Source organism: Heliconius melpomene, chromosome 18, assembly GCF_056956725.1.
Source record: "Heliconius melpomene rosina isolate 202511_hmr_F chromosome 18, ASM5695672v1, whole genome shotgun sequence".
Lineage (NCBI taxonomy): Eukaryota > Metazoa > Arthropoda > Insecta > Lepidoptera > Nymphalidae > Heliconius > Heliconius melpomene.
In genome coordinates, this window is record NC_140406.1 from 7,318,438 (window position 1) to 7,342,809 (window position 24,372).

The 24,372-nt window shown below is 33.9% G+C and overlaps 1 protein-coding gene and 1 pseudogene across 2 annotated transcripts; both read left to right on the forward strand.

Annotated features, from left to right (window-relative positions):
- The first annotated feature begins 917 nt into the window (after positions 1-917).
- Positions 918-13,145, forward strand: sxc (O-linked N-acetylglucosamine (GlcNAc) transferase sxc). The gene is made up of 10 exons (XM_085202387.1): positions 918-1,223; positions 1,380-1,590; positions 1,865-2,048; positions 5,359-5,427; positions 7,159-7,355; positions 7,506-9,147; positions 9,514-9,805; positions 9,959-10,139; positions 10,525-10,629; positions 10,841-13,145. The coding sequence occupies exons 1-10, from the start codon at positions 1,088-1,090 to the stop codon at positions 10,998-11,000; spliced, it is 3,177 nt and encodes a 1,058-aa protein (XP_085058513.1). The 5' UTR covers positions 918-1,087; the 3' UTR covers positions 11,001-13,145.
- A 3,959-nt stretch (positions 13,146-17,104) lies between these two features.
- On the forward strand, positions 17,105-21,354 carry LOC146529401 (toll-like receptor 7 pseudogene; annotated as a pseudogene). The gene has a single exon (XR_014878994.1). The product of XR_014878994.1 is annotated as a toll-like receptor 7 pseudogene (transcript).
- Positions 21,355-24,372: the final 3,018 nt, after the last annotated feature.

Consider the following 24,372-nt stretch of genomic DNA (forward strand, 5'->3'; position numbering starts at 1 on the left):
TTATTATAAATGTTTTATAGGATGACATAATTAATTTATTGCGCTGCTGTCAACAAAACAGAAGACATAGGATATTTTTTATAACCAAAAACAATAACCAGGCCAGTCGTGGCGCAGGGGCACAAAGTGTGACCGTAAACAGACTGATTGTGGGTTCGATCCCCACTCGAGGAAATAAAATATTTATTTAAAAAAAAAATTCTTCGCTCTTGTTTCGAGGTAAAGGGCGGCGTTGAGTTCCGCCATTCAATACGCAAAGCCTCCAGAAATATTTCCTTTCGGCGAGAAGTGGAGAACGGAGTGTCTTAAGACTAGGTTCCCTCTGCCTACTTTGGTGTGTGCGGAATACAGCGTGAAGCTAAAAAAAAAAGAGATGATGAAGATGCAAGTCCGATGAAGAAGACTTAATAGTTTTGTGTTTAATATTTTAATTTATAACATTTTTCTGGCTATATTTTTGGTGATCCTCACACAAATGCAAGTTCAACTTACGCCTCGCTGACTATATTTTCACAGCTCCTAATATATAAATGATTCTATTCAGGAATACATACATCTATTTCCTGAATAGAGATGTAATACCAACCATGGAGGCATATATTACCAACATAAGTAACTTTATAATCGTTGACAAGAACAACATGGCTACCTACGTCAAAAGCGTTGTGTACATTAAGCGGAAACACTAGTCTAACAATTTTACAATTTTACGTGACTATTTTAAAAATTTAAATCTTTTACGCATCAATATTTAATATGATTATATAATATTATATATATATTAAATTAATAAATTTAGTTTCATTTATTTGTGTTTAAAAGATACCACCTAACAACTTATTTAGTGTCTCAATTGAATTGTTATCAACATACCATAGACAAAAAAATTATAAAAAACACTTCCGCTAATCGCTTCTTTTTACGATTGGCAATTGACATTACCAGCTAGAGACTTAACTTTCCTTTATTAGTCTCATTGCGAATGTAATTGTTCGTCATGGAAAATTACTAGTATTTTTTGTGGTTTAAGTATCACCTTTGTGTTGTGAAAAAATATTTTGGAACGAAATCGCATTGCAATTGAAATATGATAACTAAAATGCAACCACAAGCGAATGTTGCCGTGCCACAATCTGTCACGACACAGCCTCAACAAATAGTCGGCGTTCCTGCAAATGCCGTGATCTTGAAAATGTCGGAGATACAACAAATTTCCACAGTCGGTATGTATATAATAATTAATAGTTATTTTTAATTGAAACGCGCTTTTCTTATTATTATTTGTTTGATTTTGTGCTTGAAAAATACAATCATCGATTTTTTATTGCATGATGTTTAATGATATCGGACTTGTATACTATTATATTTTAATTTATTAGGTCTACTGGAATTAGCGCATCGAGAATATCAGGCCGGGGATTATGATAGTGCGGAACTGCATTGCATGCAGTTATGGCGTCAGGATGGCACAAACACAGGAGTATTATTACTGCTTTCATCTATACATTTCCAATGCCGACGCTTGGACAAATCGGCCCATTTTTCAACATTGGCTATTAAACAAAACCCTTTATTGGCTGAAGCATACAGGTAATTTTTAAGTAACATTACTCAAACCATAACATATTTTTCGTAATAAAATAAATTTGTAATTTTAAGTCCGTATAATAAAGCAAGAATGTCAAATTTTCTTAGATAATTTTTATTCATTTATATCTGACCTTATAAAAAATTATACTCATAAATATGTCATGAATTAGGGTGTAACTCACTATTTATATATATACAGTATAGAATAAATATAAATATTTTTTATAATTTTTGTCATCATAAATGTATATATATAAATTTTCTGCTTGTACAGTAACTTGGGAAATGTATACAAAGAGCGTGGTCAGCTCCAAGAGGCGTTGGAGAACTACCGTCATGCAGTGCGTCTAAAGCCGGATTTCATAGATGGATATATAAATCTTGCTGCTGCTTTAGTTGCAGCTGGGGATATGGAACAAGCTGTCCAAGCTTATGTGACAGCTCTTCAGTACAATCCGGTAAGCCCTATTATTTTTCTTCAGTAGCTGTATTTACATTTAATATTGTATAATACATATAACAAGGTTGTTGTAGAAAGCCTAATCTTAAGACATTCCATTCTTCTCTTTCCAAGACATCAATAAGACACTGTTCAGTGGTGGAACTCAATGCTACTGAGTGAATTAAATTATTTTACATCTCTGAGTGCACACTAAACTCATAGCCTATACTTTATTCTGATGATGTATAGTTAGGTTGTGTCCCACTGCACCACAATAACCTTTTTGTTTTATTTGAACAGACAACATATTATTTATAAGTGCCACTGAAATTTTGGATTGGTAGTCAAATACACTTTATATATTATAGAAATAACTTATTTCCTTATTAGAAATATAAAGAAATAATTAATTTACATCAACAAAATATCAAAATCATGGTGGTACTTTAAATCCAAAATGATAAATTCTTGCGATTTCTCAATACATAAATAGCATTATAAATGAATATTTTTTGCCTTCAATCTGTAAGAGATTTATGTTTTTCACTTTCCACTAACTCTACACTGCACTTTGCCACATTACCAGAGCACTGGAATTTTAAATATACCATTTCCTTGAAAAGTCATCAAACCTACTACCTGTCCCTTTTACTGTTGTGCGGTTATGCCCCAGTGTTATGACTGACCTCATAATTATTATTTTTATATAATTTGCTGAATACAATAAGTTAAAAGAAAAATGTTTGATTATATTTGTGAATGTAAATATTGTGCTACATGTTCAGAAAGCATAGTATGAAGCTTATGAAGAAAAGTGTACATTTGTGGAGGAAACCGCTGTTAAGAGCTAATATTATTAGTAAATGATAAAAACAACTAGAACACATTGTACATAATTATAAGCATTGACTAAAATCCATACAGTATTAAAACACAACTATTAGAATTAGATTAATAATATTTCACTACTACTAGCAATAAATATTAAATGCTTAACACTTATAATTTATTTGGATTTAGTGGTGTCTGGCAGGGGGTTGAAACTGTGTCTGGCAGTGGATAACATCATTTTTAATATTATTAGAGCTTTTTACAAAGCTTAAAGGCTTAAAGCTTTTTAAAAGGATATAGAGATGTAAAAAAATATAATTGCTGACCATATTTGTACCTATTATTGCAACAGTAGTTTAATACCATGTATTTTTTTCCCACGAATTTTATTATTTCCTATGTAGTATATTTCCATGATAAAACTTATTAACGTACGAACGTGACCTCATAACTGAGTGTTTATAAATCGTTAAACGGAAACATTTCCACTGAAGGCGTAAATCCTAATGTTTACTTTTTCTACAACAAGGATGTAAGAAAATATACTTGGTAAATGTATTACTTAGACATGCACTAAAGAAGAAAAAGTAGAAATACGGATATTTTAATTGGCAATACTTTTTCCGTACTCTTTTATAGGTATTATTTACTCATCTCGAATGATAAGCTGTAATTATTTTATATACGGGATATACGATATATATTTTTTAAACTACATATAATTTGAAAATGTAAAGAATTTGGGTATTTACTTTGCCACCCGCTAAAACATATTTTAAATTACTAAACAGAACATTTCAGATTGTTATTTTTATATCTTGTGTGAAACGCGACCGTGTTACTAGTTACTGTTGATTAAATTCTCTATCCTACTAATAATAAAATTGGAACGTGGTTAAATCTGTACATGAATCATTATCATCATCACGTTTATTGTTCATGGCGTGAAATTAAGAATATTTAGCATCAATTGAATAACTTAATATTAGACCATCTTTAGAAAATAAAGCTTCCACGGTTTGACAAAAAAATTATAACTGTAATCATTGTTTCCAATAGATGTATTAATGTAATATAAGGTCATCTGTAATAAGTAATGGATATGTGAAATTATTAAAATGACCAAAACATACATACTCAATTGACGTGATATTATACAGCTTATTTAAATTATTATATACATAATGTTATTAATTATGATTCTCCAAATAAATCTTTGTAAATATATATAAGCAATTGTGGTACGGCGAGGTCGGTGGAACTGTGTTGAATCGCTATCACTTAGTAATGTAGGTCCCAAGTGTTGTATAATACCACTTTGATGATTAATTTCCTCTGGCTTACAAACTGAGGCAAGACTTTGTAATTTGTATAACGTCAAATTGATATACTTTGTTATTTTAATATTGCTCCCTACCGATTATAGTCATTTATCATTTTTTTTATTGAGAGAACACTTAACCAAAAAAACGGTGTAAAATATTTCTGTTAAACAAAAAAAAAAAATAGTAGAGTCGAAATGTTATATTAGCAATTTTATAGTCTAAAATAAAAAAAAAAGTATGTCATAATAAATAATTGTTATGTGCAGTACCTACGATGTTTAGAAAAAATATTGTTTTAAGTTACGTTAAACTCACACTAATGACAGTATAACTTGTGTTATTTCATTTATGCAATTTGAGATAAAGAATGATATTTTTTTTCTAGAAATAAGTCTCATAGCTTAAACTACTAACATAAATAAAACAATAATATAACGCTTATTAATTCCGTCAATTCACCACGTTCCATCTGTCCTCTTGGTTATAAAAGTAAACATATTATTATAGCTAGCGATATTATACGAGTACACAGCGTATGGATGTTTGTTTGCATAATTCATAACTAAAGATAAATTGTCTCATAGCTCCAAGGTCGCGCCGTTAATTTCCTCGTCCAACAATAATCTATTGTAGGGAGATCGTTAGCTATTTTGATCACTGTTTAATTAGTTACTTTGTGGACTAAAGAAATTATTATGAAGTTGGAACTCTTTTATATGCCAAATGAACAAAGGCAAATTATACATATGCTCAAAGCCATTTCTTTTGATATACATTTTTGAATAAATTACTTTAATTTAAGTATAAACCTACTGAATAAATAGCGCTAAGCGCATTATTTAATCATTTTATATTAGATTAATAATATTTGTAAAAAAAAATGTTTTAGTAATGAACAATTGTTCAACAAATTAACAATACGTTATTACGTTACGTGACGTAAATTGTTCAACAATATATGGTTTTTTTGTTGTATTTTACACGTGTAGTGAAGAGTACTATTTACTCTATCTTATCTTTATAATTCATAATTGGAGTATTTTTATTATAAAAATATTTACGATTAAAAAACTTATAAAACAATGTCAGAGAATAACATGTTAAAATTTATATTATAAACACTTTTGTCTCTGAAATTGTAGACGACGTTGAAATTTAATATTGTTACAGGATCTGTACTGCGTCAGAAGTGACTTGGGCAATTTGCTCAAGGCCCTAGGACGTCTCGACGAGGCAAAGGTAAATACGATTTTCTATTCTGCTTTCTGGTTTTCTCCGAGGCTAACAGGATTCTCTTATTGTTGTCTTGGTCTTGAATATAATTAGAGTATTCTCTGTTTCGTCGGCGTACAGCGTTTGCGTAAACAAATGGAATTGCTCGAAGCGTAATTGATGTCTATTGTAATGGTTTTGTTAAAATATACATATATAGTTCCTTTGTTATTATTATAATTTTCACAATATGGCAGCGTGTGCTCAAACTATTACAATCGACGCGAGAACAAAATGGAGACCGCATTATTTACATGGCACGGCGAATTTAATCTCCACTCTGTTCGAAACTGTTGCTAATGGTCGCAAAATATTATGATTGTTACATTTGATATTTTGTGACGTAAGCGAAGCGTAAAAACCTTATATAATTTTCTACACAGTGTTAATTGTATTTGAAAAATTTCCAACGCTTAGACACAATTGTATTGTTGATGAACAAAAAGGTTTTCTAGTAATAAAAGTAATACATTGGTATCTGTTATTATATAACAAAACATTGTGTGGAAAATTGATGTCTTAAGAGGGAGTACTCTAAGCGTTCATTTTAATTGTGGATTGTACGTGAATAATAATCCTGGTAGCTTCAATATAATTTTAATTTTTTCTTTCGCCTGTAGATATATTCTTTTCGAGGAGGATCAAAGCTGTATGTCTTTCTTGGTATGATGTAGTGAGTTTTATTTATTTAACATAATTTTATTATCGTTAGATATCGGATCATATTGAAATTTACGTCATATATATTTTTTTGTATAGTTTATATTATTGAAATTGAACGTAATACATTGTTCTCTTTTAATATTTTTATAGTTCCGAGACTAAATAGAGTTGAAAACCTGTCATAAACATTTGTGCTCAGGTTAGATACTTTAATTCGTGTTTTGGAATTAACTTGTCTAAAACGTAGATAAATTGTACGGTATGATTAGATTTGTTAAAATTAGGAAACTTGATAATTAAGATTAAAATTTATGGTAAACGGTTAATGTAGATTCAATTGCCATATTTAATGAAATACAAATTTAAAATTATAACTCGAATATTCCGATGTTTAGTAGTCTTCGTAGCGTGCGTTAATATTGATCCTTATATAATATTTTAAAATAAGACGTCAATCGGGTGAAATAGTTTGATTCAAAATCGACTAATATTGTTATATTTTCACAAGGTGTACTGGTAAGACAGTAGGTGTGACCACTGACTGCAGTATCTTGGGTTATTTCGTCTCATCGTTTCCCGCTGCGATGACAACTATTCCCTAAAGGTAAAGTGTATAAGGTTTGCAAGAAACTGTTTACGAGCAGGTTTACCGGGCGAGCTATTTGAGTATATCACTGTGACCATCCTCTATCGGCTAGGAAGTGGAACTGACTGTGGTCGTTTAAAAGCAGGATATCTTTTTTTTGGTATAAAATTGTCTTTTGTTGCATTGAGTGGGTCGCTTGCATTTCCTACTGATTTTTGTGGCATTTGGCGTAGTTTCGAAAATTAGGGCGCATATGGCGTAGCATATTTAAAACGTTTGATTGGTGATCGGTGACCTGCATGAACTATATTTTTTATTAAAGTCACCCATTGCCATTCAAAGCTATGGTGTAACTTCATACTTTGGCGTAATTAAACATCTCAATACATCATCAGTGTAAAATATCATGTTAGATCGACTTTTAATATATTTCTTTTCCGTGTGTGTAGGCATGTTACTTGAAGGCCATCGAAACGAGGCCAGACTTTGCAGTTGCTTGGAGTAATTTAGGATGCGTATTTAATGCGCAAAGTGAAATTTGGTTGGCAATACATCATTTTGAAAAAGCAGTTGCGTTGGACCCCAATTTTTTGGATGCCTATATTAATTTAGGAAACGTGCTGAAAGAAGCAAGAATATTTGACAGGTATAAATAACTATTTTTAATCTAATACTTTAGATTGAATATTAAAATATTTTTTTTTATAATATCTATTTCAGTTTTTTTTTACTTATATACTACATAAAACTAATGTTTTATTTTTGTAAAATATATTGAAGCATTCTTTTTTTACAGAGCTGTTGCAGCTTACCTCAGAGCTCTTAATTTATCGCCTAACAATGCTGTTGTACACGGAAACTTGGCTTGCGTTTATTACGAGCAGGGTCTCATCGACCTGGCCATCGACACTTACAGGCGTGCCATTGAACTTCAACCTAATTTCCCTGACGCATACTGTAACTTGGCAAACGCACTCAAAGAGAAGGGCCAAGTGGCCGACGCAGAGGAATGTTACAATACCGCCCTAAGATTATGTCCATCTCATGCGGACTCTTTGAACAACTTGGCGAATATCAAACGCGAACAAGGATATATAGAGGAAGCCACTCGTCTGTACTTAAAAGCCTTGGAAGTGTTCCCAGAGTTCGCCGCCGCACATAGCAATTTAGCATCAGTTTTGCAACAACAAGGAAAATTAAATGAAGCACTCATGCATTACAAAGAAGCGATTCGTATTCAACCGACATTCGCGGATGCGTACAGCAATATGGGTAACACCCTCAAAGAAATGCAAGATGTGGCCGGAGCCTTACAATGCTATACTAGGGCTATACAAATTAATCCAGCGTTCGCCGACGCGCATAGCAATCTTGCTAGCATCCACAAAGACTCCGGCAACATCCCGGAAGCAATACAATCGTATAGAACAGCTTTGAAGTTGAAACCCGATTTCCCTGACGCATATTGCAATTTGGCCCACTGTTTACAAATTGTATGCGACTGGACCGACTATGAAGCGCGAATGAAGAAGTTAGTTAGTATTGTTGCTGAACAATTGGAGAAAAATAGATTGCCGTCCGTCCACCCTCACCACTCCATGTTGTATCCCTTAACCCACGAGTTCAGAAAGGCCATTGCGGCCCGACATGCTAATTTATGTCTTGAAAAGGTCCAAGTACTACACAAACCTCTTTACAAATTTCCAAGGGACTTGCAAAGCCGCCTTCGCATCGGCTACGTGAGCAGTGACTTTGGAAACCATCCAACTTCCCACTTGATGCAATCAGTTCCCGGTTTGCACGATCGTGTTAAAGTCGAAATCTTCTGTTACGCACTCAGCCCCGACGACGGCACGACATTCCGGTCCAAAATAGCCAGGGAGGCTGAACACTTTATAGATTTATCGCAGATACCGTGTAACGGGAAGGCGGCTGATAAAATCTACTCGGACGGCATTCATATTTTAGTAAACATGAATGGTTATACCAAGGGGGCTAGGAATGAAATATTTGCTTTGCGTCCGGCGCCAGTGCAAGTTATGTGGTTAGGTTATCCTGGTACAAGTGGGGCGAGTTACATGGACTACTTAGTTACTGACGCTGTGACGTCACCCGTAGAACTGGCGAGCCAATATAGTGAAAAACTCGCTTACATGCCCCATACATACTTTGTAGGCGACCATAAGCAAATGTTCCCGCATTTACAAGAAAGACTAATTGTTAGTGATAAAATCAAATCTCATAATAATATGGGCAGTGTGGCAGATAACGTGGCTGTTATTAACGCGACTGATTTGTCGCCACTAGTCGAAAACACTGACATTAAGGAAATTAAAGAAATTGTAAGAGCCGCTCGTCCTGTGGAGATTTCATTGAAAGTAGCCGAGTTGCCCACTACTACACCTATTGAAACTATGATAGCGTCGGGCCAAGTGCAGGTAGTGTATACTTTTATAATTAATATTGATTAAAAAAAATCATATTTGTTACTGTAAGATCATTGTGGTGGAGCTCGTCAGTGTGATTGTAACGCAATAGTCGAGGCCTCGAACTCAAATTGTTTCGTGCAACGCAAAGCGTTAAGCTCCGTTACACAACATGTTGGGTTCTGCCACTTAATATACCTCAAGAATTCAGCGGAATGTGGGGAACGGAAATGTCTCAGTGCGACCAAAGTGTAACACTAGCTTCCCAGGTTCCCTCTTCCAACCTATCTACATATGTACGTGATACAGCTTGAAACAAAAAATATTTCATTAAATACATCATCATATATATATATAATTCTTTTTCCTTTTTATCAGACATCAGTAAACGGAGTGATATTACAAAACGGCTTAGCGACAACACAAACGAATAACAAGGCGGCGACCGGCGAAGAAGTGCCCCAGTCTATAGTGATAACAACTCGACAGCAATACGGTTTACCCGACGATGCAGTGGTTTATTGTAACTTCAATCAATTGTATAAAATAGACCCATTAACGCTACATATGTGGGTTTATATCTTAAAACATGTGCCCAATAGTGTGTTATGGCTGCTGAGGTTCCCTGCTGTTGGTGAACCCAATTTGCAAGCGACTGCTCAACAGTTAGGTGAGTATAACTGAATAAAGATTTTTATAAAACTAAATCTTTATCTGATATTTATAAAACTCAAAACTTAAAAGGTCTTTCCGAAAATTGGACACCAGGTTCTCTTTTTAAGATATCCTCGTATAAATAACTAACACCTAAACAATTCCACAGGATTACCGCCCGGCCGTATAATATTCTCAAACGTGGCTGCAAAAGAAGAACATGTCCGACGAGGTCAATTGTCAGACGTGTGTCTAGACACACCCTTGTGTAACGGACACACTACCAGTATGGACATATTATGGACTGGCACACCGGTTGTTACACTCCCCGGAGAGACGTTGGCTTCGCGGTGAGTTTTATTTAGATATAACTCTAACTCAAAACATTGTCTGGAAATTTGGGCAATGTATGGAGAACGGCGGGTCTTCATAGGGTTACTAGAGACCGACTACCCTGCTGTGCGCGGGATACAGTGTGAATATGAAAATCAGCGGCTGTATAGTAATTTCAAGTATAGTGGTTAAAGATGAACATGCCCAACGGGGTCAATAGGCAGGTACACCACAAATACTGGGGACTGACATACTGGTTGTTACTTACAGTTTTAGTAGGTCTTTTATTTCCTCGATTGCGGATGTAACCTACAACCAGTCATGTCTACAGTCACACACTCGTGCCCCTGGGCCAGCTGGCCTCAAAATAATAAAACTTTAATTATTGTACTATTGTTGCAGTGTTGCTGCGTCGCAGTTAAATACTCTAGGATGTCCAGAACTTATTGCTAGGACGAGGCAAGAATATCAAGATATTGCTGTAAGATTAGGAACTGATAGAGAATAGTAAGTCATTTCGATAATTGTTACTATTATAATCATATGTAAACGTGCGTCAAATAATTGGATTGTCACATATTTGTGTTGAGGTCATTATAATCAACAATAAATTATAATTTTATAGTGTGAGGTCATATCTATTTAAGACATACTGTGATATGGTCTCTTAAAGAAAAATGTGTGTACTTATAATATATTTATATTCTTTTTATTACAGTTTAAAAGCAATTCGCGCCAAAGTATGGACGGCGAGGACGGAAAGTCCACTTTTCGACTGTAAAGCGTACGCCACTGGACTGGAAATGTTATACAACAAAATGTGGGCTAAATACGCCCGCAATGAACGTCCGGACCATATACAGGCGATAGACAAATAGACTGGATTCGATATCAGTCGGTGCTAAGTGAAGTGATAATACCATTCATAAATATTCCTTAAGAGTGGAGTTGCCAAGGTGTTTAGTCCATTTAAGATAATCGTGGGCTGTATGTGTTGTCTGATTGAGTCCAAGCAGAATACATGCTTGTATTAAGTGAAATTGGGACTCATTTGACATATTACACGTAGTAGTAATCGCTTTGTTATGATGAAACATATTTTCATCTAAAATGGTTACTGTTAATATTAACAGAATAAACTTTGAAGTTAAATAAAAGGACAATTTAAAATATTTCCTTGTCAAGAGTTTCCTTGCCATCTCAAGGGATAATTATGAATATTTATTTGTAGTGTAGTGATTTCTCGACATTAAAGCGACAATTGTGATTATTAATAAGTGATTGAACAACACAGTGTTTCTGTTTTAGTACATTTTAAGTGATATTCGTTTGGACTTCTAGTCAAAGATGTAATTCTGACATGATAATTATGTGAGTGATAGCAATAATTTATTCAGATTTCAATGTGGCCTTGATTGCACAATTATTGCAATAATTAGTTGTTATGTAACTGACATGATGTGACAAGTAGATTCTTGACTTCCATTGCCTTTGAGTTCACTGACCTAGTATTAAAAAAATATATTAATCATTATCTAGGTCCCCAGTTAGTCTGTTAATTGGTTTATATTCACCTGATTAAATTAAATTAGCTTTAAAATGGCTATGCTTCGTAAATCACCAGTAAAGTAAAAAAAATAAACTAATAATATGCATATCAAGAATTTCAGGATAATGGAATTTTTCACAATGACTTATAAATCTCTTTATATATACTCTTTTTTTTGTTATTTTATGCCATAGAAATAGTAAATACGACGTTTTAGTGAAAACAACATAATTCAATGCCTTTTATGTCTTAATAATAGTGTTTAAATATATAATAATAAATAGCCTATTTTATTGTTATTCAAAGTTACAGTTAAAATAGCTTAATAAATGTTATTAGATGTCTTTTTTATTTTATTATTCCTTCATGTCTGGAATGTCACAAATGTATGTTAAGGAATTGAGGAAATGATATGAATAGACTACCATAGAATTTCGGACATAAATGTCTAAGATGTGCTGTTTGTCTCTGATTAGTGTCTATTTGTGCAAGTATTGAAAATATCGAAGCTGTTCGAAAATCTTTCATCTACTCTGGACACTTGGACACAATGTCACACAGCTGCTGAGGCGATACTAATTATAGTGTCAATAAATTTTATGATTAGAGAAACTTGATGTATACACTGAGTGTATGGTGTATAGTATTGTAGACTGTTTGTATCATAACAAGTTTGCCAAAAGTATTTATGTACAAATTTTCAAATATAGCTATGGATATGGCATTCAAATTTATTTTTGTAATTTTTACATGGAGTAATCTTCCGAGATTGTTTCTCTTGAAAACTAGCTTTGTATGATTAGTTTGTAAGTTTTTGTAAAATTGACAAATATTTTCTCATTTTATTTAATTAAATTGTGTTTAAATAAAAAGGATCACAATATATTTTATTCTCTTTTTTATTGTTCACTATTTTTGATGTTGAACTTATAAAAAAGCTTTTTAATTTTAAAGATTGATGTTCTTGATAACGTGTGAGAAGTTAAGATAAGTGAATGAGCAAGTTATGTGTATAAAAGAATGTACTTAATTTGTACACATTTTAAAATATGGTAATTGACAGAAAGCAATTTTTAAATGCTTAAATTAATGAGCAGTAAGCCAAGACCCCAATGAAAAATATTAACATTGTTAAAATTATTTACTAAAAAGCAACATCGAATTTGAATTTAAATAATAACCTGAAATTAAGCAACTAGCGAATTCTATAATTAAACGATTACAAGTTTTCACCTACGGGATTAAAATCGGTATCGATATTAAAAATCGATATTGGCAAATGATCGTTACAATTATGCCTTTACGATTATGACACCGGATGTAGTCGTACAACTATTATTAAATGTTATTATAATTTAAGTAATGGTTATTTTACTCGAATTCGAGTAGTAACGATACTATGTATATATGTAGATACTGTTTCTTTTTGTATGTTCACTACATAATTAAAAATATTATTTTTACTGCATTTTCTATTCATAAAATTCACAATTATTTCACCCTTTGTTTTTTATTGATTGATGTACTAATACAATAACGGACTAAGTATTAAATACTTTATACATAATAACTAATATCGCTTAACATATATTTTCACCGACGTATTTTCTTCGAAACACATGTGTTGACATTTTACTATTAATAGTGACATCTAGCGATCTTACAAAATGTCCTTTATGGTAGTTAAATTCTGTCTAAAAGGAAATCAAAATAAAATAATTTACTAAGAATGCCCAGAAGAACCGATTTATCGATATGAAAGAAAACGCTAATTTGATTGCGTGGTTATATTTCGCAGTTTTATTAATTCATATACGAATTTTGACACGTCAATAGGATAATACATAAGAATTTTATAATTCTAATGATTTATTATACACGGAGGAAGGAGCGATAAATAGGAAGAAAAACGATATTTGTGATAAATGATCGAGAGAAATAATTTGAAAGTAGTTCGCTGTTTATGTTTTAACTTTTATTATGATTACTTGTAAGCTTAGAGTGAATTAGTGTAAATATTAAATATGTTACAAATGAATGTGGTTTTATTTCGTCTACATAGCTTGATGTTCACGATTTTCGCCATACAGTGGGCACAATAGTGTTAAGATTATAGAGATATTTAAAATAGAGAATAAAGAACTTAACACTGTTTATGTAATTTGCTGTTAATCAGAAACCATCTTATTAGGATAATATTTCTCTTTCAGTTTTTATCGTACGTGACGTGTACGGTGTATGTGTAAATCAAGACAGGTGCCGGCAATTGCTCCGTGAGAGCGTCGTACTATAATAGTTACATAGGCGTATTAAAGATTTCACGTTGGAATTTAGATATCTTCACGCATCTTCCGCATTCGCAGAGTTGGCAGAAAAACCTACTGCTGACTACATTCTGTAACAACACATTCTGTACCTTTTAACATTTTCTAATTGGCTTTTTAGCTTTTTCCAACCAGAATGCGGTACTATCTATGTATGTCTATACGATAAATGTAAATTATTTTCTAAATAAAGTTTTAATCTTCAAGTTAACTATGAAAATAACTTGAATAGAGACTAGATTACTTATAATCTTTTTTAAGTTGAAAGTTACAATGCATTGTTTTAATGCAATGCAAACCCGCACTTGGACTATAAGTGAGGACCGAAGACCAGCCATTACGCACAGTCAAATGTTACGCGACTGTGCCGAAACAGACTATTTTCTATTTTGATTTTATTTTTTGGTATAGACATTTTTTTATTGTTTAAACAAGGATTGCTTTTTTATGAAATAAACCTTGTTAATTCAAATCAGCTTTACGCTGTATCCCGCACACAGCAGTAGGTTTACCTTGTTAATTAGAGACAAGTATATATTTTTTACATTTCTAAATATACAAGAGATTATGAATTTACAATATGATGACCCTTTAAAAGAAGTACGCTGACGCTGTGATAAATTAATAAAAATTTAAAGGTGTTTGATGTTTTGCAATTAAAATTTAGACAGGATAATCAAAACACCCCACGTTAAGCCCCCGTCGGTCTGAACTTGGGAGCGACATTGACGCCCCTATCTCGACTTCTAATTAACACGTAGGTATTTATTAGGTTTTAACGACTGCTGTCAATTAGTCCTATTATTTTCATGTCTTTTTTGTTAGAAATATTAAAGATTAGGATGAGTGTCAATGAAATAATTATTTTTATAGGTGACTTAGCTAATTCCAAAACTATTTGCATCAATTATGTTTTATACACACACTTAATATTGCTCGAAGGAAATATTTGTAATAATAATAAATTTACTCGTCTTAATAGAACCTACACATACCTTGCAGTAAGTAGCGGCACGGAAGATTACGCCACGAGTATCAACTTACTATAGAATGGATTTTGAAATTAATAAAAAAAAGAAATATTTTTTATGAATCTCTATGAACATCGCTTTATTTTAATTTCAAGTCAACTGTTTTGTCACACAATTTCGTAGTTAGTTCGTAGTGGTTTGTGTGGGCTTGAAGCATTTTTATAATTTAATTTCTGTCTTCTTCTTCTTCGTGTCAATGATTGGAGAATTCATATCATATTTTGCCAGTATTTAGCCACGTCGACTGCGGCATCTGTTGCTTCCATCAGATCGTCATGTGAGCAGGTGAATCATAGGTGAATAAGTGTGCCATCGTTTCTGGATCGGCACCACAGTCACAGGGTGACTTATCCCTCAGTTCGTACCCCCATTTCACGAGAAGCTCTTTGCATCGGCCAACCTGGCTCCGTAAACGATTAAGCGACTTCCATGTTGGCCACTGCAAGTTGTAACCTGTGGGTAGGTACTCTTTGGGGACAAAGACTGAAGGTGGCGGGTAGATTGTCTGCCATAACCGTACCCTAGCGCGACTCGGAATGCAATCTAGAGCTTTGGTAGCTTTTTAATTTCTGTAATAGAAATATTTAATACTATTTCTCATTATTTTTCCTTTCGGATTATATAAAGAGAATGCTTAGTGATGTATCACCCTTTCACTTCACTTCCTATTACACATATATTTTACCAAACTAGGGGATTTAAACAAAATCATCGCCAGAATAGAGTTCCAAGTGCGTCACTCTTTAATACTGTTAATTTGTATTATGAACTACTTAAGTATAATATACTCCATGATCTAATAAAAGCATCTTATAATGACTTATAAAAAAGAAAGAAGTAGTAAGTAAAAAGCGAAGCCGTAAGTGGATTGCTAGTATATAATAATATTAAGAATGGAAATAATTTTAATCAATCATGGGGCAGCGTACAACCGAATGTGGTAATCAATTCAACTATAATATACACACAATAATATTTAAATTTGTTAATATAAAGCGAAAACGGAGAACGGAGTGTCACCACTAGATTTTCTGATTGGGCTGCTATAGGTGTAATAAGGCGTGAAATTACAAAAGTAAATTACAAAAGTATATGTATTTTAATTATACCTAGTTTTAAGTTTATAGGGTAGGGTAAGAAAAAATTTCGCACTTTAATTGTTATTAATATACCTTAGGACTCTCTTAGAACAAAAGTTATATGAATTGAATTTTTCGTATCTCTTGATAAAAATTACGATATAAAAACTATTGTATTATTTTAGAGTGGTTTTCCACAAATTGAAACTTTGAATTAAGTCACTTTCATTCTGAGTGTGCAATTATAACTATATAAATTATTTTTTATTATATGCATTCGTCATCCTTAGCTATTTAAATTTAGTAGAGAAAAGTATAGAAGTTAGTAGAATATCTCTAATTGATCCAAAAATAAGTATCTGCCTAGTTCAAACTATTTACTAGATTAGTTAAATAATTGTCTCATTTAAATATTTGTATCTAAAATCTTAATGTAAAATAATAAATAAAGTTCACAATTTGTTTCTACATGAACTACACATATATTGTTATCTCCTTTAAAAAAATGAAATGAAGAAACTTATACCGATTCTACTTCTTGTTATTAATATGTCTAGGTCCACATTTTACGCTTACTTCAAATGAACGGCTGTTTTTATATTTTTTATGATACTACTATGAGTCATAAAATTGACAAATGGTACCTATTTTATATAACGTACGAAAGAGAAATTGTTACGAACCCTGTTAAGATAAATATCTCATAATAGATAAAGAAAAAACTTGTTACTCCAAAGCCTTTAAAGACAATCAACAAAGAGCTTTCATTGAATAGTTTTCTAATAATATTAATCGAGTCAAAGTCACGTAACGGTTTCCGTTTTGTACAGAATTCGTAAACTACGAGGGTTAGTTAGTATGCGGCAGTAGAAATGCGATGGTGCGGTGTGTTCCCATCAGGCACGGTAGCGGTGTACGCCGGTCCGGCACGCCGGCAGCCGGCCCGGCACGGCGACGGTGCACGCCGGCCCGGCACGGCAGTCGCGCGCTCGCCGCCGCGGGGGGATCACGTTAGTGTCAGTGCCGGCCGCGCGCCGCTCGCCATGCTCTCCGGGCGCTCTATTTACCTCGCGAGCGTTCATTGTCGTCGGGTGGTGTCCGCGGACCGCTCGCCCGCGCTCTAACATGCCGGCACGCGCCGCGCGGACCCAGCTCTCATTCATCAAAACGAGTTGACAAGTGAAAATGAAATGGACACAGTGCGACATAAAATGATAATTTACGTGATATTGTTTTATTTGGTGATGGGCGCGGCGCCCTCGGGAGCGCCGGACGGGTGCTCGCGCGCGGCCGACAGCGGCCTGGAGTGCAACGTACGCGCGCTGTCGTCCGACCGGGATGTGCTCGGTTCGACGCACTCTGACGGCGCGGAGAGGCTCGCGGTCCGCTGCGGCTCGCATCTCCTAGAGAGCACGCTGAAGGATCATTACTTCGGAAAAATGCACGGATTGACGGAGATTACCATAACGGACTGCAAAATACTACGGCTGCCAGGTAACACCTTCGAGGGCCTGCGAGGACTCAAAACTTTGAAATTACGATCTATGAACAGTCAGTGGGGGCACAACAAGGAGTTAGAGCTTTCTTTGGGGGCATTCAATGGCCTGAGGGAGCTGCACACGTTGGACTTGGCGTACAACAACATAAGAAAAATCCCGTCGGACCTGTTTTGCGCGCTGGAAAATATAATTTCACTAAACTTAACGCGTAACAAAATCAAGTTCGTCGACGAACTGGGCTTCGGCCACAAGTGTGGGTCCACTCTGCAGACTATCGACTTGAGCTACAACGACATCATGTCTCTGCCAGCTGACTCTGAAATATTACATTTGCGTAGATTAACGCAACTATTCCTACAAAGCAATAAAATAAGCGAGTTGCCGGGCGAAGTTTTCGGTGACTTGTTATCGTTAAAAGTTGTAAACTTATCCGAGAACGCTATTAATTATTTACCAGAAAGCTTATTTCAAAATACAAGAGAAATTCGAGAAATATACTTGAGTTACAATGAATTGGAAATATTACCCAAGAAGTTATTTAATAGGCTGGAGCAATTAGTCGTGTTAGATCTTTCGGCGAATAAATTGAAAGGCGATCACATAGAAGATGAAACGTTTGGTGGTCTAATAAGATTAATAGTGCTCGACCTGTCACACAATGCCTTCGCCGGGGTGAAGCAAAACATGTTTAAGGATTTATTTTTTTTACAAATACTTAATTTAAGTAACAACTCCATCGGCTTTATAGAAGACAACGCGTTTTCGCCCTTGTTTAATTTACATACGTTGAACTTAGAATCAAATAAGTTAAGGACTATTGAAGATCATGTGTTTAACGGACTATTTATTTTAAATAAGTTGAATTTAAATAATAATATTTTGTCATATATAGCTGATAGTGCTTTTAAAAACTGTTCAGACTTAAAGGAGTTAGACTTAAGTTCCAATAAATTGACAATAATTCCCGAGGCTATTTTGCAATTATCGTTCTTGAAATCGTTGGATTTGGGAGAGAATTTATTAACAGACATTTCAAACAATTCGTTTCAAAATTTATCGCAGTTGACCGGGTTACGTTTAATCGACAATCAAATTGGAAACCTTTCAGCGGGAATGTTTTGGGGCTTGCCCAGTCTCCAAGTACTCAATTTAGCAAAAAATAAAATACAGGCTATCGAGACCGAAACCTTTCAAAAGAACGTGCAATTGGAAGCCGTTCGGTTGGATGGCAACTTCATTACTGATATAAACGGAGTATTCGTGTCATTGACGAAACTGTTGTGGCTAAATCTGTCTGAGAATCAACTCGTGTGGTTCGATTACGCGTTTATCCCAGCGAGCTTGAAGTGGCTCGATATCCACGCCAATTTTATTGAAGTGCTTGCAAATTATTATAAAATTCAAAGCAATCTTCGCGTTAAAACTTTAGACGCCAGCCATAACCACATCGTCTCGTTATCTTCAATATCTATACCGAACAGCGTGGAATTGCTTTTCATAAATAATAATTTAATATCCAGCATAGAAACAGATACATTCCTAGAAAAATCTAATTTAACTCGAGTCGATATGTATGCCAATGAAATCGAAAGTTTGGGTATGGATAGCTTGCGAATCTCTAAAGTTGATGGTCGGCCATTACCCGAACTTTATATAAGTGGTAATCCTTTTCGTTGCGATTGTACTATGAAATGGCTTTTACTTATAAATTCTGTCTCAACTAGGGAATATCCGCGCGTCATGGATTTAGAAAATGTTATTTGTAAAGAATCATTTGTAAGAGGCGTTAAATTTCTCCCTGTTGTTTCCTTAAACACAAAAGATTTCCTTTGTAAATATGAAAGCTACTGCGTCGAAGATTGCCATTGTTGTGACTTCAGTTTCTGTAATTGCAAAACTGTATGTCCCGATGAATGCTCGTGTTATCACGACTCAACAAAAGCGACCAATGTAGTTGATTGTTCCGTAAAACAATTGTATTTGGTGCCTCGGGACTTCCCTATGGGCGCAACTCATATTTATTTAGATGGCAATTATTATAATGAACTCAACGAAACTGTTTTCTATTCAATGCGTAAAGCTATGGTTTTGTATTTAAATTCAACGGGCATTACGAGTATACAGAATGAAACATTTCGCGGTCTCGGTGATTTAAGAATATTACATTTAGACGACAACAAAATAAAACGCTTGCAAGGCCTCGAATTTTCCAAGTTGAACAACTTGAAAGAATTGTATCTTCAAAATAATGGCATTGAATATATTTCAAATGTCAGTTTTTCCTTTTTGAGCTCTCTCGAAGTTTTACGCTTGGATGGAAACAGACTCGTAAACTACGGCTTGTGGCATTTAGACAATAACAAAAAGCTACAAAGTTTGTTCATAGGTAATAACTACTGGTCTTGCAATTGTAAATATTTACAAGGATTTTTGTTGTACATATCGCAAAATGTTGAAAAAGTAATAGATATGCACAATTTATGGTGCTTTAATGATGATGAGAATCGAACTAGGAAGCAATTGAATTTAAATGTGACAATTTGTAGCGAAATAAGCGATACGTCAGTGATAAGCGCGTTCTTCGTCTCCCACAATATACCATTACTGGCGTCGGCTCTCACTGGGTTCATGCTTATTTTATTAATATTAGCTTTAGTATTCACATTTAGATACGCTTGTAGAATGTGGTTGTACTCAAATTGCGGCATTAAGCTCTCTCCCTTGGCGGGCGCCTTTAACGACGCAGATAAGCTTTATGATGCCTACATTTGTTATAGCCCCAAAGATGAGGAGTTCGTTATAGAATCCTTGGCGCGGGAGCTCGAAAATGGGTATCCATCCTATCATTTGTGCCTGCATTACAGAGACGTGCCCCAGTTTGAAGCTACGTACGCCCAGTTTCCCGACTTAGTCGTCGAAGCGACCGAGGCGTCGAGGCGGATCATTGTGGTACTATCGAAAAACTTTATTTCGACCGAGTGGTCGCAAATCGAATTCAGGCAAGCTCTACAGAGAGCGCTTCATAAGAACCCTCACAAGTTAATATTAGTCGCCGTAGGGCAAGTTGCGAGAGATCCGGACTTAAAATCGTATTTCAAAACTGGTTTAGAGATAACGTGGAAAGAGAAACGTTTCTGGGAGCGATTACGATACGCAATGCCGTCGTCCAAGCGGCACGGTCACAAGTTGAAGAGACTTAATTACGGGAGGAACTCTAACACGTACACGATGGACGCGTCAGTATTGAACAGCACCTGCCAGACGTTATGCGGCAAGTCGGGGAACTCCGCCGAGCGCTCGCCCTGCGACCGGCCGATGTCCGAGCACATATATTCCACTATAGACTCGGACTACTCCTCTAATGATTTCCAAGGCCGTCATCATCAACCGCAGTCTGTGGTTCTGCAGCACACGGTCCAGACGTACCTGGTGTGAAAGCGTAGTGATTGGGTTGTCAGATCGATCTCATTTCTAACGATAGGCATTGCTGATATCTCGCTTAGCTGTAACGAAACATGTTGTCCGATATTGTAAATAAACTAAGTAGTGTTTGTATAGTGTATGTAACTTTTGTACAATAATGATACCAAATTTTGCATTTCTGTGCGATTTGCTTCGATATATTTATTGCATTTTGTTTTATAGATAATTTTGTAAGTATTAATTCGAAAGACTGTAAATTACTGATTTGTAGGTATCTAAATATGGCTGATGTTTGTATAGTCATGTAATAAAAAGGTTTATGACTGACATTTCTTTTTTTTTCCTTATTCCATATAAATATTGTGTTTTTCTTTATTGTATTAAAAAGATTCATGTGTAATAAATTTATTTCCTAAAAAGGCACATTGCATAGCATTTTCATAAAGTAATTTATTTTATTACATATTAATTTGTAATTAACTACAAATAAATTTAATTATTCTGATATGACACAAATATCTTTTTAAATTACCTATTAATTTATGTTTTACATTATTAATTTAAAACTCTGAGATAAGATAAATATACAAATAAATCTATTAAAATTACGAGTGCTTTGAAATATGATACATATTTTTGGTATAGGTGGTTAACATCTTGATAGAGCATAAATATTATTAATTACCACTCAACTTTTGAAGATTTTAAATTTAATAGTAAATTAATTTCACAAGTACTGTATGGTAAGAATAAATAGATTTTTTTACAATCAAAGTAAGAGAGTGGAGAGTATGTGAGATATTATATTAGTGTTGCGTAGGTTATATTTCATTGTAAGTAGGTGTAGACCAAGTTATTTTTATTTATATTAATCCAAAAACGATAGAAGAATGATGTGTTGAAGAATTAAAATGATTCTATATTTAAAATACAACTTACATATTTTCAATTGATCATTAGATTTTATTATTAAAAAAATATATTAATATATGAAAATTGATTGTATATTTAAAATATTATATAACTTTATATAAATAAATATACCTACTGCAACTCGTATAAAATTAAAAAAAAGAAACACAGCACTCTTTTATAACGCATTGTTTTCACTGGAAATATGTAGACGAATTTGTGAATGGGTCTTTTCACTAGTAAAATGTCAGGCATCGCATATGTTTCACGGAATATTATAAATTACGAACCAACGGCAAACAACAGATTATTTTGAGACGAGAGAAGTTTTTATGTGGGAAATAACAATACTGTTTAACAATCATTATTGGTTATGTTTAAGTTATTTTTATTTATTGGGTAATTCTTTAATGTTCTATTATATAGGCAGATTCTGTTCTCCATTTTTCACCTTAACAAATGTCTTTTAATGATGACTAGGGAAATTTTTCCTAGATTAAACTCACAATCAATGTCCGTTTGTTAATTATTATTTTTCCCTTTCACATAATCCTCTTTTTATATGATTATATACCTGCATCACTCTTAAAAACCATAACATTGTCATTATATATCTATGAAATACTAACAAAACCAAAAAATTTAGCCCATGTATACTTTATTAAGAGCTCAGGAATAATTATACAAATAATAAAATATAAAACTGACATAACTAAAACAGACTACAAGTACATCTATCTTTCTTAGCTTAAGATCCTTTATCCGAAACGAAACTTCTAAAGCACTTCAAAATACCATCAAGTTTAACAAGACCCATCTAAAAGCTAAGGGTTGCAAAGTCAATAATAACAGTGGAAGTTGATTACCAAACTTGATTTCACCCGTGCAAGTAACGAAATTGTCGCCGATTTAAAATTTCAAGCGTGAATGGCGCCCCCTGTGATGGCTATTAAGTTTATTGCTTGTAAAACGACTAGCTAATTTAGAGTTACATTTTATTGTGTTAGTACACTACGGCGTGACTCGTGTGGCGCCGCGGGTGGAACTTGGTAAATGTTAAAAAGGGCGCTTATAGGCGTGACGAATGTGTGCTGCTGCAATATTATATTATCTTTTATTTGTATTGAAAATTATTAGCGCTTCGTTCTGGTTATTGTAGGTGTTATCGAATTATATATATAGTTTATTAAATTAGGAGTATCGAATTAGGGGCGCAGTTCTGTTAAATTTTACAAATATCTCAATTTTATTGAATTTCCCTTAATAATTATTAACTACTTCTTCTTCTTCTATCTGTATATAGTATATTCTTTTTTATTTATGTTGAAAATATATATTAAAAAAAGGGTTCTGTAAATATATAGAAAAAGTTAAATTAAGGAAAATCGATAAAATAACTAGATGAGCGCCCGGCATATGTTTGTTTAGGAACAAACAACTTTAGCTCGAGGCTTTTCAATGCTACTCCCCTTCACCGTCCTAGTACAATTTTACCATTTTATATTTTGCTTTTCCTTATTGCAAAGTGAAAGTTTTTTATTTTTTGTTTTAGCTTCACGCTTTATCCTGCATATATCAGGTCCTCCTCTGAACTAAACCTCTGTTCTACACTGCCAGCCGATTTTTCGAGCCATTGCGTGTTGAGTGGCAGATCTCAACGTCGCGCTTACCTTGTTCCAGAGCGAGGAAATAGATATATTAAATAATTAATTCCACTGAGTGATAATCGAATCCAAAACCGTCTTTTACAGCTTTAAGCTCGTGCCACTCCACCACAACGCCTCTTATGAAAGTTTTTTGTTTAATCTATTAAGTTTACATAACAATCATGTGGAACTGCCCTAACTCACAAGAGTCAATCTAAAACAATGTTTATAGTGTCGTAACAGGAATTATTCATTTACACAATAGGACTTGGACTAGGAGTGGAAGTCGATATTAGAATGAGCGATGTAAACTTTATTAGTCATACTTGTGTAATAAAGCAGCGGGGTGTGTTTGTGTTTTTATAGCACCCTCTCTCTCTCTCTCTCTCTCTCTCTGTTTGTGTTTATCTGTTTTACCGTATGTTTTTGTTTTATTTTTATTCGCCCTGGCTGTAAAATCACATACATAGCCCAATAAAAATGTTACTACTCTTTTTATAGATATAAGAATATTTTTATTGGTTCCATTTCGGTCCAGTTTGAACGTTTTCTTAATGATAATTGTTGAGTTTTATCATTTAGATGTTTAGTATAACATCGATATGGACAATTAAAATTACCTTCATTTAATATTACAAATAAAATGTTTTTGGTTTAAACTATTTTTGATAGTGTAATAGCTAAACAAAAAATAATATATATATATAATCAGCTTCACGCTGCATCCCGCAAACAGCATGGTAGGCACAGGGAACCTAGATACTCCGTTCTCCATTTTCCGCCCAAT

What these genes read in the sequence shown, in the direction of transcription:
- sxc (XM_085202387.1), top strand. Translation starts at nt 1,088, where the DNA reads ATGATAACTAAAATGCAACCACAAGCGAATGTTGCCGTGCCACAATCT. An exon ending in TAGCGTCGGGCCAAGTGCAG is followed by an intron (nt 9,148 to 9,513) that starts GTAGTGTATACT and finishes CCTTTTTATCAG; the next exon opens with ACATCAGTAAACGGAGTGAT. An exon ending in TTAGGAACTGATAGAGAATA is followed by an intron (nt 10,630 to 10,840) that starts GTAAGTCATTTC and finishes TTTTTATTACAG; the next exon opens with TTTAAAAGCAATTCGCGCCA.